This window comes from Carassius carassius, chromosome 29 (assembly GCF_963082965.1).
Source record: "Carassius carassius chromosome 29, fCarCar2.1, whole genome shotgun sequence".
NCBI lineage: Eukaryota > Metazoa > Chordata > Actinopteri > Cypriniformes > Cyprinidae > Carassius > Carassius carassius.
In genome coordinates, this window is record NC_081783.1 from 11,891,607 (window position 1) to 11,903,795 (window position 12,189).

The 12,189-nt window shown below is 38.7% G+C and overlaps 1 protein-coding gene across 5 annotated transcripts in view; it reads right to left on the bottom strand.

Annotated features, from left to right (window-relative positions):
* Positions 1-687: 687 nt before the first annotated feature.
* Positions 688-12,189, bottom strand: part of LOC132109628 (ETS-related transcription factor Elf-1-like) — a 42,939-nt gene continuing 31,437 nt past the window's right edge. For 3 of the 5 annotated variants that reach the window (XM_059515867.1, XM_059515866.1, XM_059515868.1), the window contains exons 3-9: positions 8,523-8,691; positions 6,158-6,265; positions 5,801-5,962; positions 5,548-5,631; positions 4,750-4,942; positions 4,313-4,654; positions 688-3,467 (exon numbers count right to left, since the gene is read on the bottom strand). In XM_059515867.1, the coding sequence (XP_059371850.1) occupies positions 2,681-3,467; positions 4,313-4,654; positions 4,750-4,942; positions 5,548-5,631; positions 5,801-5,962; positions 6,158-6,265; positions 8,523-8,691 (1,845 nt within the window). In that variant the 3' untranslated portion in view covers positions 688-2,680. The remainder of the gene's footprint in view (positions 3,468-4,312; positions 4,655-4,749; positions 4,943-5,547; positions 5,632-5,800; positions 5,963-6,157; positions 6,266-8,522; positions 8,692-12,189) is intronic. The other 2 variants (XM_059515869.1, XM_059515871.1) reach the window with 2 other exon arrangements.

A 12,189-nucleotide genomic window follows, 5' to 3' on the forward strand; every position in this document is an offset into this window, starting at 1 on the left:
CCATAAAGACCAGAGGCTGTCAAACTCCAAAAAGGGCAAAATGCATTTAAAAAGCACCATTAAAACAACCTATAGTTTGTTTTGAACCTTTTTTGGAGTTTGACCTTCACTAAGAATTGTGGTTGTAGATAGAAATGTGAAGAATGTTTCTTTTTGTATGTTTCACAGGAAAAACAAACATAAAAAACAACAGGTTTGAAACAGTATGAGGGTATTTTTATGACAAATATTGTTTTGTTTTTGTTTAAAAATCCTAATGCTCTTATTCACCCACTCAAATGAGGGAACCATGCCACGATTGTTCAGTAACTCTTTTCAGCGCATTGCTTCCTGTAGTTAACAGATTGCACTCACTCCATCTTTGCCGAAGTTGCTGTGGTGCTCTGTAGTCTCCAGAAAGAGAAGACGAGCTGAATAAGAACACTTATGGCTGGAAACAAAGCTACCCGCAGCAGCCTCGATTCACAGCAAGATGTTGCGAGATACCTGGGAGTGCATCTGACCTCTGTTAATTCACATTAAAAGAAGAAACGCTTGAGGAGATGCACCGGGAGGTGTACATGTTTTAATATGTCGGAACAATGATAGCATCTGCCTTGTGGGCTTTGTGTTGTTTACCCACAACCCAGTTAGTCTGTGATCTTGAGTTTTAATTTCCACAGCAAAGAGGGAACGGGAGATCACACGTTCACGAAAAGGCAAAACATTTTTATTTCTTTTCTTTTGGTTCTCTCTCGCTTTCTTTTTTTTTTTTTTTTTTTTTTGAAAAAAAAAAAAATCTAGTCTACTATAAGACAATTGAAAAAAAAAGGGAAAGCCCCAAGAAAAGGCAAGATTAAATTATAGCAGGAGCACTGGCATACTTTTACCCAAAATCTACAGTGTAAAGCCTGTGGTCAACAAATATTTCAAACAAGACCAGGTCTGAAAATTAGATGACGGCCAGAAGGACATTTTTCTTCTATTATGATGAGGTCACTGATTGTCTTACTGACGTAATATTGCATAATACAAGGTGTAGCCATGATTGTCGGAGCAGCACCATAGTGCTGGTGTTAGTCAAACAGAATTGGAGGCCTGCTGCCCATCAGCGTCTGGTCTTCTGAGAGTCCAGTCCACATTTACCCTCAACAACTTCAGTCACTTCTTCCAATTTAGCACTAATTTAGTTTAGTTTCAACATGTCTCCAGCATCCACTCTGTTTACTTGTGGAGATGCCGCTATTAAGAGACTGTGCTTTAGATTCATTGGATATAAATGAGGCGAGGAAGGAACGGAGGCAATAGACAGCTGACTACATCAACTACAAATAAATACATTTTGAAAATCTACCTAAATGTCACAGAGCACTCCAGCTGTGATCTGAAAAACAGTCATGTAAGGCATCAATCGAACGATATGTGGTCAACACAGGGTAAAAGTATGACAGCATAAAGGCAGAAACCAAAGGACATAGCATTTATAGCACATATGCTCTGTAAAAATGGCTTTAAACACATCACAGTGAATAAGAACAGCATGATAGCTCAATCTCATAAAGCTACATTCAGATCCCCTTATATTGAAAAATAGATAAAATATGAAAGGTGTGCGGATTACATGGAATGCTTTAAATTGGAAAAATACAGCAATACACACACATACTGGAGTCTTTATGGGTAAAATTAGCCCTACATACTGCATATTTTCCCTCATTGTTGCATTTTTTTAAAAAAGACTTTTTATACAGAATTTAGAAATTCAGAAAATAAATAAATTTGTGGCCATAAATTGAATCTTAGTTGTATATTATATATTTATATATATATATATACTGTGTTCCATTTCATATGAACAAGATTATAATGGGGAAATACTTTGCAGATGGTTTTGGAAATTGTCACTATGTTCTCTAGTATGTTACTATACACAAACAAAGTCTACTAGAACTGTCTCTTTGGACAGGCAATGCCCATTTCCATAAAAGCGCAGTGCTTTTAAATTTGTGTGTGGTGGAAAAATAATAACCTCTTCAGTTCTGATGGTATGAGCGGGATGAGATAATGTCATAATTCTGTATTAAAAACAGAGTGAATCATACAAATCTCCCCCTTTAAAACATCACTTCCAAAACAAAGCATTAACCACCTAGGCACTCTTTCAGTCTTATTCCAACAGGCATCCTTTTGAAGTTCACTAAAATGGCTACATGGGGGAAAAACAAAACAAATGTTTCTCCATATTGTATGTCATAAGCAACTGTGTGTGTGTGTTTAATCCTAAAGTTAATGGTGTGGTGTTGGTTTCTTTTTGGCTTCCCACCAACTCCTCCTTTGGTCCCTCTGCTGGATAAAGTCTTTGGATTTTTCTGTGGAGATGAGAAGAGACAGAAACATCTCAACTGGCACATATGGTGGGAATATCCCTGGTTGGAGAATGGCTGCTGTCCTACTGGGAGTTTAGGAGTGACGGAGAGCAAACCAAAGAGCTTTTATCATGACATCATGGTTGGTATCCCTCAGAGTTCGAATTTAGGCACCAATCACAATAACTTTGAGTAAACAACAGTCTTGGGGGTCAACGCCCATTCTAAACAATCAAGAGCAATAAATTACAAATAATCTGCTCCACTGAAAAAATGATGTATTTTTTTCACGTGTTGGTCGATTATGTCCACATTTCCCAGCTTGGGCCACTAGTTTAGGTCTCGGCTGGTTCCGCCTTGACCTGGATGAAGTGGCATGCGGGTATCTGCATGGTGCCTGGCAATTCCTGCAGACCTTGAGAGCCTTCCAACAGCCCTTTAGCCTCAGGCTCCGGATGTAGAGCCACTTCTCCTCTCACTTCTAGCTCCTCCACTGGGGTCAGGCCCTCACTATGGCTGCTGGCCAGCTGCGAGCCCACGTCTGAATGTCCGTTGAGAGTCTGACCCAGCTCCTGACCTGCACTGTTGATGATCACAGTTCTGTAGCTCAGCTCTGCCACTCCTTCCTCGAGGTCATCGCTAGGGTTGCTGTTGACCAGAGACTGGAGGTACTGCGGGTCTAGGATCTCCTCCTTCACCTGCAGGCCTTGAAGTTCACTGGGCTTCAGGACAGTGGCGATGACCGTTCCAGGCTGCTGGGCCACGACGGGCTGCCCGTTGGCATTGAGAGTGACCAGGCGGGTGATGCCATTAAGAGATCCGGCTTGGTGTGGCGTGGTGCTGATGACCCCTCCACTGGATGAGCTCAGAGTGGACACGAGGAGCTGCTGGGACTGGATGCTGTCTGTGGTCAGAGAGGCGGTCTGGATGGTGAGCACATCTTTACTGCCAGGGCTGGTGGAAGGCACAGTGTGGAGAATGACCCGAGGCGGCGAGGCATGAGTGGAACAATCCCCATTGGTCAGAACAGAGGAGAGCGGCAGGGTCTGCAGGGTGACTGGACCTCCTCCTTGAGCTCCTGACGTGAGGACCATGGGAACAGAGCCTGGCATATTTATAGTCCTGAGAGAGATAGAGGGGAAGGGGGTTATAAAGCAAGAACACTCTAGTTTCAGTATAAGGAGAAGGAAAAATGATATGGCAGCACTGAATTAAAGGAGCCAGCTGTGTTTCTGATAAACTGTGGAACACACAAAATACAACTTTTTTTTAAGTTGAAGAAGTTAAACTTATGATACTATTGTTGTTTTATTTCTGACTAAAAATATATTACAGAGAATACAGACAAAAAAAATGATATTCCGGCCACAAATTAGGAAAACGTTCTGACAGAATATTAATTTGTGGCCATGTTGTACTAATTTTGTTCTAGTTTTAGTGAAATTGTGGCCATATTGCACTAATTAATTTTTCTTGTTTTAATTTAATTAAATTGTGGCCATGTTGTACTAATTTGTTCCTTTGTTTTAGATAAATTATGGCCAAATTGTACTACTTTTCTCCCTTGTTTAAATTCACTTAAATCATGGCCACTTTTTACAACTACAATCCTTTTTTTATTTATTTTTTTTATCGTGGACAAGTTATACTAATTTGCTCCCTTGTTTTAATTTAGTTAAATCGTGGTCACAGTAAACCATCATTTAACTATAACAAGGAGACAAATTCTTAATTTGAGGCCACAATTTTTCCCCCGTGCCTTTACAGGGCTCTGTAATTTGTGTTACTGCCAAAGAAAAGTGTTACAAATTGCTCACTTATTATAAGGTCCAGTTTGGTTATGATGCTGCTGCCTAAGAATGTAGCAACCTATGTAGGCAGCAAATACAACCCATTTTGGAAAATAGCTTGTGTTTCAACTGTGGTTTTGTGTGTGTGGCTGTCTGTGTATGTATAATGCCCCTCACCTTATGGAGTGTGTAGATGCTGGGACAGCAGCACCTTGATTTGGCTGAAGAATGTGGACGGTCTGCACCAGCTGTTCTGCCTGTTTGCCATTGCTGTTCAGCCCTGGACTCATCTCTCTCTTCACTGACTTCATCTGTGTGCTCTTCCCCTGTGCACGTGATGAACCGCGGCTCACTGCCCGTCCATGAGGAGCAGACCGTTGCCCTCCATAGCCAGAACTGGCGTCATCACCTTGGCTATCATCCTCATCAATAATGACCAGATCTGAAGGCATCTCCTTAAACTGGTAAACAAGCCTCTGTCCTTCAACCTTGGCCAGTATACCCCTCTGGTAATAGTACCTAAAATAGAGCGAGAGGAAGAGATAGGTCAGGAAAAGCAATTCCTCTGGCATGATTGGTCCCTCTGGGTGAGGTGTTTGTAACCATTGGCTCACCTGAGCGCTCTGCCCATGGTTTCGTAGTTCATATCAGGCTTGTTTTTGTGCTTCCCCCACAGCTTGGAGACAGCCTTGGAGTCCACCAGCTTAAAAATGCCCTTCTCTCTCTGCGTCCATTTGATGTATTTGGGACAGGTGTTTTTGTCTTGCAGCAAGGCCAGGAGGAACTCCCACAGGTAGATAGTATTACCTACAAGAATAAGGGTCTTTTATATTCCTCTGTCGACTCATTAAAAGTTTAGACTTCTAAAAAGCTTAAACACCTTCCATATTTCACATGCGATTCCACAGGTCTTATTTAACAAGCCGAACTGGCAGAGGTGCAATTATTGTATTCTTTCTTATAACCTTAATAAATCAATTCTCCCTTTATGATAGCCCACGCCAGCCTGGAAATTAATTAGAGGGGTCTGGCACTAGATTATTCTTGTTTGTTGTGTGCTTTGTCCAGAAGTGGTTAAAAACAGCTACCCCGGCAGTGGGAGCCGGAGAGAGAACAGACCGGCGTGTCAAGGTGATGTATATGTATGCGGCCGGCCTCCTCTTTGAGCTGGGAACAGGACGCATGCATAAGGGGCTTCTATCAGGACAGCATCGATGTGCCCTCCAGCCCGCTATCACTTTTAGTTCCCTCACAAACGCAGCACTTTGAGAGCACCTCATCAATTAAGCAGCCACAGCACTGCCAGCAAAGCCCCGTAAAGAGCAGCTCATGATGCATGCGGGAGACAGAGAAGCGATAGTTTCCAACTTTTTCTCCTTTACTACAGTGCGCCAATCCGAGGTCGTGCATACCTTTGCCCTCTTTGCTCTTCTTCTTCAACGGGAGAGTTGGATTGGTGATGGGGGAGCAGGGTCGCACTGGTCTTGGTTTGCGCACTGCAGGATGATTACAGGAAAATAAATAAACATAAATTAAATTAATTATATAATAAAAAAAAAACATGTAATATAATACCTGATGTATTTTGTTATCTTTTGAAAATTTTTACATTCTCTAAAAAACACACTAAGGTGTACACTGCCGTCTACTGGAGGATAACGGTACCTTTGCTTTTCCTGGCAGGCTTGGAAGGGTTCTTTTGAGGGGTCTCATCCAAAGAGGACGTGTCCTCATCCAGGGAAACATCCATGCAGCCGTTTGAGAGCTGCTCTGGACGTAGGGAGATGTAGGTCAGCTCTGATTCCAACATATTCCCATATGTGTGAACTATAGAAAGGTGGAGGTCAAGTATGAGTGTGTGTTTATAATACTGTTTGTTTAAACACAGACAGAACTGAAATGAGAAATGGTATCAGTATGTGCTAACTGACTGAAATATATATATGTTTTAGTCTCCCCACAAACATTTCTAAAAGAAAAAAATAACAGCACCATGTAAACAGACAGTGAGTCATCACATACTCATGCGTTTCTCATCCAGGATATTATTGGGAGATTCCATGTTCAGTAGGGCCTCAGCCGCCTCGATGGTCTCCATATTGTCCTCTCCACCTGAGACCTGGGTCTCTACTGTGGACAGAATATATTTATTAATCAAGTGACGAACGCTAAGCTTTCACTATCATGGCTCTCATTTTAAATGTGCTTGGCAATGTGCTTTTCCTAAATAAATAGATAAAGTGACTTTTAAAGCTGTTCATTATGGTTTATATATATATATATGGAGTGAGAAAAGAGAGAGGAAGAAAGATTTTTTTTAATATAAATTAATACTTATATGTAGGATGCATTAAATTGACTAAAAGTCTAAAAGATTGTTTGTTCTATTGTTTCAACAAAGATCTATTGTTACAAAAGAATTCTATTTCAAATAAAAGCAGTTTTTCTGAAGTTTCTCCAGAGAATTCTGCCAAAAATATATATATAATGGATTCCACAATAATGATTACATGATAATTATTTCTGAAGAATTGTGTGACACTGAAGACTGGAGTGATGATGCTGAAAATCCAGCTCTTCCACTGCATGGAAAATTTGCATCGTGTATATATATATATATATATATATATATATACAAATAGAAAAACATTATTTTAAATTGTATATATATGGTACTGTTTTTACTGCATATGTATTAGTGTTGTCAAAAGACCCGGTACTTCGGTACCAAGTCGGTACTAAAAAAATGAAAATGTCACGGTACCAGGTTTCTGTAAGTACCGGTAGTACCGAGGACCCGTTCAAACCCGGTTCTGGATGCATACAGCGCTGTGATTACCGCGAAGCAGAAAACGCGGACGGAATCTCAAAATCCAGTCATGAAAATGAAACTTACATTTTAATATGGACAGTCATGGAATTTGTCAAAGTTAGCATAAATTAATCAAATCAAATCTCCATATGGACCAGTATCTGTAAATGTTAAGCCGCAAAAGTTGTTTGAAATATGAACCATGTTCTGCGCGTCTCTGTGTGAATTAATGAATGGCAGAGACGTGCGGGTTTGTTTACTACATAGACTGAAGCGCGTGACGCTTGCATTAATTTCAGCATCTGAGCTTCAGAGTTCTCTCTCCATCAAGCGATCTGAACTTTTCAGTTCATCTCAATGGACGCACAGCGCACCTGTAATTGATGCTCTGTAAACTCTTTGTGAAGGCGCACGACTCACCGTCGCTTTACTGATAGCGCTGTTTCTCACACATGCAAAGAGAGAGAGAGAGAGAGAGAGAGAGTCTTACCACGCTGAATCGACACGCTATATGTAAACTATTCTTTGTTGTCTTCTCCTGTCAAAATAATGGAGTTATTATTTTACAGAGTACAGAAGACATACCGGTTTCTCCAGTAGTGGGTGGAGCTAATGCGCAAATGGCAATGTCATCGGCTGGCGCTGATTTAGTACCGCCCCTGTTTTGATTTCAGCAAATCATTTTGACCGAACGCAGACAACGTGATTAATATTCATGAACCCAGCAGCTCATCAATTCATAGTGCATTGTATATACATTAGTATAATAGTAGATTTAGTAGTAGTATTATGTTTTAATAATAATTAATATGATCTATTACTATTTTTTTTTACAGAAACCCTCAATGACCAAAAATATCTTAAGCATCACCACCAGTCTTAAGTTCAGTTAAAATGACAAATATTCATTCATTAGGCCTAAAAGTTCATTTTTACATAAAGGCATTGTGCTAGAAATATTACTATTATTTAGTAAAATGTATGTGATAGTGCTACTACTGTTGAAAAAAATTATAAAACTTTATTTTTTAAAGAAATAAATCACAATATTTCTTCCATGTTTTAATTTTAATAGCAAATCCCCTTTATTTACCAAAAATAAAATGTTTAAATTTCAAAAATTAAAAAACAAATTAAATTTGGGTGAAACTTGTTTACTGTCATAATTATATTACTTGTAGAAAAACTTTAAACACAGTTGTAAATAAGTATAAAGAATGGCATCGGTTTTATTTTTTTAGCTAAAAAGTTTTTTTTTTTAAATTAGCATATTTTTGTGTTTTGCTTTGGTACCGAAATAGGTACCGAGAACCGGGGATTTTCACTGGTATCGGTACCGAATACTGAAATTTTGGTACCGTGACAACACTAATATGTATAAATATAACCTTGATGACCAGAAGAGACTTAAAATGTTACCAACCTCAATCTTTTTAACAGTAGTGCATAAACTGCATTTAAACAGTGTTGTGGATTGTTTCGGGTGCAAAGAGTACTTTTTTCCCCATTTTCATGAAAAAGGTTTTCAAAACAAATATCATGCTGCTTGTAATTGTGGTCACTTATTGGACTCACCAGAAAGCCCCACGTCTCCCATCATGTTCTCTTCCACCACATCCTGAATGGCATCCACCATGATGCCATTAGTCACCTCATCTGCCTCCAGCCCAGAGTACACCTGCATGAGGTCGGCAGCGGGCACCTGCTCCACGATCACTGCTGGGAAAACTGAAGGGTCGTCCAGCTGTGGGAGAACAAACAGAGAGATAAATGTGCCATTGATCTAAAATCAACCGTCGTGCAATGCTTTCAGCTGAAAGGCAGTTAAGTGTGCTATAATTGCTTTAAAACACATAAATTTGCCCCTTCCCTGAATATGAAAGCTTCTAATCCACAATTGTCCAGGTTACTTATACTCACAGAGGCTGCAGCTAATGGCCCATTCATAATGGCTTTAACCTGAGCCAGTTCAGTCACTTGGTTGGACTCTTACTATGCATCAGAATAACAATTAGACCAGAGACTAGCCTGTGCGGTATCATGTGAGTAAATGACGTGAGCGAAAGAAACACACCACAGTTCCAGTAAGTATCTAATAGACATGACCCTGTTTGCTCCCAGGGTCATGAGCTTCATGCCAAAAGCACCATCTCAGGCTTCCTCATTTCCACCAGCATTCCTAAGCAAGGGTGGAGATCACATTGGGGGAAAGAGGAAATAGTTGGTACTAGACTATGAAGCCACAAGAGACCTTTGCTCATCCACAGCTAACACAGCCAAAATATACCAAAAACGTCTTACACTCTTTATGTTTTCCTACTCTTATAGATAAGTCTAGATGAATTAGGATTGTTAGTGAGAGAAATCTGAAGAAAAAAAAACAAACAAGCCATTTCCAGGGAAAACTGGTGTTGAAGATAGCATCACAAACGAGGGAGCTGTGTGTGTGTGTGTCCAACTAAATCTCATTAACTGGCTAGCAGCTCTCATTATGCCTTTGGAAGACGATATGTGCAAACAAGGATAAATGTGTCAGAATATGAGTGAACATTGACAGAGAGGGAATAATTCAAGAGAAACTGCAGTCTGATCAAAGTCTAGCGACCTTTATTCTGACACTTGTTAGAGGATCGCTTCAATTATGCAACTGTTCATTGTGAGCTTGATAATTGACTGCCTTTCCTCAGGGACTACATTTCATGATTTAGTCTGCCATTTTTAAAATGACTGAGAACACGTGCACACATGCGTCTGTTGTGTTATGATACCACTAGATGGAAGCAGAATGCAGTTTATCACTTTCCAGTTGCAATAAGCAAAGCACATTCATAGCCAAAGAAAATAATCTCACATACACACCAAAAAAAAAAAAAAACCTAATACTTATCAATAACTGATCAGTGTAATACAGTACTTCAGGAATGTTTGAAATACTGTCTCTTTGCAAACAAGATTGTGAAAGACGTATTTATCTTCCATCTTCCTTTGGCAAGATTTTCTGTTTTTGTTCCATCATTCTTGGACTATTTGCTGTTGTTATGGCATTTTCCCCAGAGACTCGATGGGTTTGGCTTTTCAAATCTTAGTTCAAGGCCAGAATAATTAATTCAGTACAACTGAACACATATTCTAAACAACTAGAAACCGATTCAATGGCAACACCTGAATTAAACTACTGTTTAATTTGGAAATAAACTACCATTTGAACATTTAGGTCTGTAAGATTTTTATTTATTTTTTTATGTTGGAAAGGAGTCTCTTTTGTTCACCAATGCAGCATTTATTTGATCAATTACAATAAAACAGTAATGTTGCAAAATATTGTTACAATTTAAAATAACTGTTTTCTGTCTACTGGCCATCTGAACGATAGAGCAAGATAATAAGTTTAGCAAGATAATGAGTTTGTAAAATGTAATTTATTTCTGTGATGGCAAAGCTGAACTTTCACAATGTCACATGATCCTTCAGAAATCATTCTAATATGCTGATTTTCTGCTCAAGAAACATTTAATATCATCAATGTTGATACCAGTTGTGCTGCTTAGTGTTTCTGTAGAAATTTACTTTTTTCAGGATTCTTTGATAAATAGGACGTTCAAAAGAACAGCATTTATTTGAAATAGAAATATTTTGTAACATTATAAATGTCTTTGTTACTTTTTATCAATTTAATGTATCATTGCACAATAAAAGTATTAATTTCTTTCAAATAAATAAATAAATAAATACATCTTACTGACCCCAAACTTTGAAATGGTTGTGTACACCAAATACACTTTTGATTTTAGCATGTCATTTATCATTTACTTGGAGAAGAGTTTTAACTAGACTAGACAGACCACAAGCCCTGACTGCTTAGTAAGCAGGAAACTTAGTCTTGCTCTGTGCATCTGTCAACGTCCTCCCTCTCATCCTGCTTTACTGGAGAACTACAGACGTCAGATATCAGGATTATGCAAAAAAAACGTTGGTGATCGGTTTACATAGCCTCTCTTATATTACCTGACAAGTAAATGCAAAATAGCAGAACGAGCCTGCATGAGTCTATACAAAGTAGAAATTCAGAAGTTATTGCATAAAATCCATGCTGTTTGTCAACAGACCAATTTATGCATTTATAAGCATGGCATAAAATCAGCTAAATAGCTCTGCCCTATAAATGTAAGATTCCAGTGTTAATACAGCTCTTCATATGCCAGTATCTCAATCGTGCACATTAGTCAAAATAAAACCCAAAGACTGCCATAAAGCTGTAGTCCCCCCCCCCGCCCAATAATCAACCACATTTCTTAAACATCAGATAAAGAGCAGTCATTTGCATAGTTGAGTTCCGTGTTCCGACTCTATGCATAAATCTGATAGCATGCAGTGTGTTCCACAGTTATACTCTCTTCTGCTTTACCTAATGCCAGACGTGATGCTAACCCACTGATGCAATACAAGACCCTCACTTGCAATGTCAGAGACAATACAACTGTGTATTAAGCAGGCATCATGCAACAGGTTTTCAGCGATGAGAAATGAATCTGTTGACAACTAAAGCTGCACAATGTCAAGCCATTGCAGCCATTGGACATGTATAATGTGGAGAGAGGAGCAAAGAGAAGTTATGCAAACCTGGCTTACATAAAAGAAGATTTAATATACTGTGGAAGCACCAATACAGTCTGTGATAACATGCATGTAAAAATGCTTTAATGCAAAAAACAAAAAAAAACAAAAAGCATTTGTTGTGTAAACGTGAACACACAAAGAAACACTGGAAGCCAAACTTCATGTAAGTGGATTGATGAAATGTAAAGATCAATATCTGACATACACTACCATTCAAAATTAGCTCACCATTTGCTCACCATTTGCTCACCAAGGCTGGAATTATTTGATAAAAATGCAGTTAAAACAGTAATATGCTGATTTGGTGGTCAATAAACTTTTCTTATTATTATCAATATTGAAAACAGTAGTGTTGTTTATACTTTCTTTTTTTTTTTGGAAATCATGATTAAAATTTTCCAGGATGCGTTCGAAAATAAAGTTCAAAAGAACTGTATTCATTTGAAATAGAAATCTTTTGTAAGAATATAAATGTATTTACTTTCTATGATCATTTGAACGAGTCCTTGCTGAATAAAAGTTGTGCTTGTTTATATAGTAGCGGGGAGATGTTTGATTAATTAGAGTTAAGAAAAGCTCTACGTTGTTAGACACAAAATGAGTTAAGTAGGAGTTGTCTGTGCCT